This window comes from Gymnodraco acuticeps, unplaced genomic scaffold (assembly GCF_902827175.1).
Source record: "Gymnodraco acuticeps unplaced genomic scaffold, fGymAcu1.1, whole genome shotgun sequence".
NCBI lineage: Eukaryota > Metazoa > Chordata > Actinopteri > Perciformes > Bathydraconidae > Gymnodraco > Gymnodraco acuticeps.
The window spans coordinates 522,777-527,559 of record NW_022991977.1 but is presented as its reverse complement, the minus strand read 5'-3'; the positions used below and the strand labels follow the sequence as shown (position 1 = coordinate 527,559).

The 4,783-nt window shown below is 39.7% G+C and overlaps 1 protein-coding gene and 1 non-coding gene across 2 annotated transcripts; both read left to right on the top strand.

The window, feature by feature from the left end:
* LOC117536228 (guanylin-like) lies at positions 1–2,329 on the top strand. The gene is made up of 3 exons (XM_034201017.1): positions 1–499; positions 702–888; positions 1,887–2,329. The coding sequence occupies exons 1-3, from the start codon at positions 428–430 to the stop codon at positions 1,955–1,957; spliced, it is 330 nt and encodes a 109-aa protein (XP_034056908.1). The 5' UTR covers positions 1–427; the 3' UTR covers positions 1,958–2,329.
* A 1,788-nt stretch (positions 2,330–4,117) lies between these two features.
* Positions 4,118–4,189, top strand: trnap-agg. Its single transcript has one exon. It is a non-coding gene; the product is annotated as a tRNA-Pro (tRNA).
* Positions 4,190–4,783: the final 594 nt, after the last annotated feature.

The following is a 4,783-nucleotide window of genomic DNA, read 5'->3' as shown; positions in this document are numbered from 1 at the left end:
ATATCACAGCTTTGCAAACAAGTGACTTATTTGGTCAGCTCTGTTCGTATGGCCTCTCCCTTATCAGATGGCTCTGTGGCGAATACCTGTGGGAGAGAGATTTATGGGGTGGCACTGAGGCATCTGATGCTTAAGAATGAAACCCAAAGTAAATAATCAAGTATAGCGCTGGCGGAGGAATCAACAGGGATAGAGGTTATAAAATATCTAAAGGATTATGGTTATAAACTAAAAAGAGGATCCAGAACGCTAACAGTGGGCAATACCTTTGGTTATCTTTTAGCCACGGAGTTTCCCCCCTACTTTCACTCTTAGCCAATAAATCCCTCACTGACCTGTCCAGACTCCCTATAAGAGGCCGAGCAGACATCCAGAGACACAGAAGAATCTCTCCTCTGAACTGAGAAGCATCTTGCATCATCTGAAAATGAGAGTGCTCAGTGTCGTCCTTGTTTTGGTGCTGTGTGGGTGCAGTGGAGCTCTGGGTGTGAAGGTTAAAGTGAGTATTACTTATTCTTGGAAATACTTTGACCTTCGTCATCTTATCACTCATGCTGCTTCTATTTTTCAGTATTTTCTGAATGCATCTGAATGGTAGTTATTGACACCAATACATCTAAATGTCTCTTTCTCATCCCCTTTCTTTTGGAAGTTCTGCATGATTTATTTTGTGCCTCACAGTTTTTCTTGTCCTCCCCTAGGTTGGAGACAGGGTCTTCCCCTTGGAGGCAGTGAAGCAGCTGAAGGAACTGATGGATTTAGATGACAACGTTAGCCCTCGCGTCTCTGAGACGAGCTTGGTAGCTGCTTGTGCTAATCCTGTCCTGCCTCAAGTCTTTTGGCCAGTTTGCCAAGGGAAGGGGACAGGCATCATTTTCTCCAAACTAGGTAAGACTTTGCAAAAAATAATATAATTGTTAAAAACCTATTCTTAATTGAACTAGACAAAATGGCATTTTGGGCGTCTAATTTAAGTGGTGAATGAATAATAATAATTCGGTGCAAATATTAATATTGACGAAACCAGCACATCGTCAGCCATGTCCATTATAGTGAAGCAACATATCGATTCACTCATAAATGTGTTTTGAATAGTTTTTGCACACAAATGGAGCTGTATGGCAGGGAGGAACAAGCTCTTTTGTGTTTTGTCTTTCAAAGAGATATGCTTAACACAACCAAACACTTCCCTGATGAAGGAGCTGTGTCAGTTAGCTGGTTAGCCTAGCGTAGCACTGAAAACTTAGCCTGGCTGCCCAGTTTGTAAATCAATGAGTTACATCTCATTTGTTTTTTTCTGAACAACAATTCATTCAGACATGAAAGTGAGACATACTTTCAGCAAGAAAACAACAATTTGGACTATTCCTGATAAAAGGACCTGCTTTACCACCCACAGAATTGCTCAGTGAGAACAATTGTAACCTTTGGATTTTGGTACATTCATACAGGAAACAATCTCACAGGCTCTTAGAAACGCTGTTTTATCACTCAGAAATGTCCTTGCTCCTGACTTGAATTAAACCACCCTAACAACAGGCGCAGGCTTCAGTTTGCTGAATGGATTCCTCGAGTTCCCTGTTTACACTTTGTATTGTGCACATCCTGCAATTGCTGCACCATAAAGAGGCTCTGGAGTGATAATACCAGACAAGAGGCCTATGAATGGCTGTTGAAATACTCTTTCGGGGCCATTGAAGCTCAATAGACAAAGGCAACAACCTTGTGGGTGTATTGAGACGAATGCAGAAACGGATCTCGTTTTCAAAATTACAGCATTACATGAAAGTGAAAACCTGGTACTTGGGTGGGGAAAAAAACATTTTCACTTTTCCTTCAGTCAGACTAATATTTATGTTTTTCTTTCTGTTTCTTGCACTTTCCAGCCTCTATCATGGCGTCTTCAGATCCTTGTGAGATATGTGTCAACCCTTCCTGCTATGGGTGTCTGAACTGAGGCTGCCATCTGCTAGAAACATACACACGTCTGACTGAGAGCCTTTGGGGCCGTCATCCTACATCCTTCTTTAACATTCTTATGGCAACCATTGACTTCGGCAATACACATCCTGTCCCCTAACCAACCACAATGGGTCTCATGACTCACTGGTCGACATACACATTTTTAATTGATATATAGGCTTATCAAAAAATGTAAAACTGGGTTTTGACCATTTTTACAAGTTTTGGTAGATGCTAAAGTAAAATGGCAAAGCAGAGGTTTTGCATTATTTTAATATTACTTTGTTGTCTTCTTATTGAACTTTTTATTTATTGAGTGTGTGCAGCTTCTTGATAATAAAAATATGTATTCTTTGCATCCTTAAAAGCAGTTTTTACTTGATGTTTCAAGAATAATGTAATGCTCACACACACACACACACACACACACACACACACACACACACACACACACACACGTCTCACCTTTTTATACAAACACAAAATCACACACACACACACACACACACACACACACACACACACACACACACACACACATACACACACACACACACAGCTAATTTATGAAACAGTATTTAGGAACGTTCATGACTGACATTAATGATAATAATAATGATACATTTTATTTGTAGGCGCCTTTCATGACACCCAAGGACACCATACAATTAGTTGAAAAAAGAAAATGCTAATAGGCAACAGAACATGATAAAAACACAAACAGGAAATCATGGAGGAGACAATGAAGTGGACACAAATGAAACATATAATGGGGAGCACTGCAGTGAGTAGGCAGATTTGAACAGGTGGGTTTTTAATTGGGATTTGAATATGGTGATTGTGTCTGACTGTCGGATGTGCGGGGGGAGGGAGTTCCAGAGTCTTGGAGCAGTGCAGCTAAAAGCCCGAGCACCCATGGTGACGAGGCGTGGGGTGGGGACGGTTAGCAGACCAGCAGAGGAGGAGCGGAGGGAGCGAGAGGGGGTATACTCCTGAAGAAGGTCAGCCAGATAAGGTGGTGCCAGGTTATGTAGGGCTTTGTAAGTGAGCAGTAGGTTGATATGCATGATATCAGTGACCTGCTTTCCTATTCCCTGTGCTTCACATTTATCAGATGGCACACATTGTCAATGGATCAGTTAATGCACAGGATCAACTTCAACAATCAGTGTGCTTAATCCATTGTGGCTGATGTGTGTTCCTGTGCATTAAAATAATTAGATATGAAGCCGGGACAATGTTCTTACGTACTGAGACAACTACACTAATAATAACAAAAAGCAATCCCAATACAGAAAGTGACAATTTAAAAAAATGTCCATACGTAAAGAACTTCTTTTTTTTAATGTAACCTTCATTTAGCTAAAATGTTTTACTTTGACAAGGCAGTATTAATTACACATATCAAAATAAAGAAATAAGAGAATTAGGAAATGAATAGCAAGTAGACAATAGTTTACAGACCTTAAACAAAATACAATTAAATAACTAAGAAATAAAATACATTAATCTAGTTCATTTTGTATAAAGCCCACGTTCACATTATTTGTATCGTTTCATCTTATGGATTTACTATTGAATATTGTTAATTTATTGTATTAATCTATTCTTTACACTTGACATCTATGTTATGTGTGTCTGTCCACCCTTGGATATGGCTATTATAAATATATATAAAAAAAATGACTGAAACAGTGACAGACACATTTCTGGATGGAGTGAGACCTCGCGTCTCTTTGGATCTATGTTTCCTCTTTTCGACGTTTGTCGACCTCTGCCGGTTGGTAGGTGGCGATCCCATCGGTAACTAAAGATGTCCGACAATCACTGCTTGCGAGTCGACCTTAGCTTAGGTAGGGTAAGCTACACAGATAACAAACCTATTCTTTCAATTGTTGCAACGGTGTTTTTACGTTTAAGTGCCCATTTCTTTCTTTTGCAGTTACTTTCGAATGTTGATTCGCTTATTCAAAGACATGGGTCGCCATGATACTGCGGTCACTTCAAATGGAAATAAAAATATAAATGTTTGTGGGGCATACACAACATTTCTGTTCTGCCTACAATGCAAATATCTAACTTAATCAAAAAGGGGAGAAGTCAGTGGTATTGTCGATGTATATATAATTCTCTATATGATTGCTTTACGTCATGCGGTTCGTTGGTCTAGGGGTATGATTCTCGCTTAGGGTGCGAGAGGTCCCGGGTTCAAATCCCGGACGAGCCCTCCCTTTTTTAGAAGTTTAATGATTATTAAAATAATCCACTTGTCTGTTCATGTTATAATGCCTCAACAACACGATGGAACTGTTCAACATCAGTATGTTATGAGTTTAAAACAAATATATTCATTCTTCTTTTCGTTGTTTACGAATGTTACGTGACTTCATTAAGTGACTTAGTTACACTCATTTAATGAATGTAGCAGGGTATTCTCATGTCTCACACAATTATGAGTTCACAACATATTGTGTAACTTGAGTCTAAACCAGTCTATGGTCTAAACTCACCAGGTGTATGACAAAAGAAGTGTAAGGACATTGATATGATCAGCCAAACATCGGGAGAATTTCCTTCACAGTTGTTTTGTAGGTTACCCTGCCATAGTCACTTTTACCTGGCTGGTCACTGTCATATTGCGTCACTTCCTCAATTCTGCTAGACTTTCACCAACCAATTGACACATCCGGGCACAATTTAAATACCGCGCGGGATGTTCATTCAGGTGTGAGACAAACCTATTTCACAAACTCTGCAACGCCTTTCAACCGCAGGATAAGGAGCCGACTGTTTGAGGTAAGTTTAGTGCGCTATCAAGCTA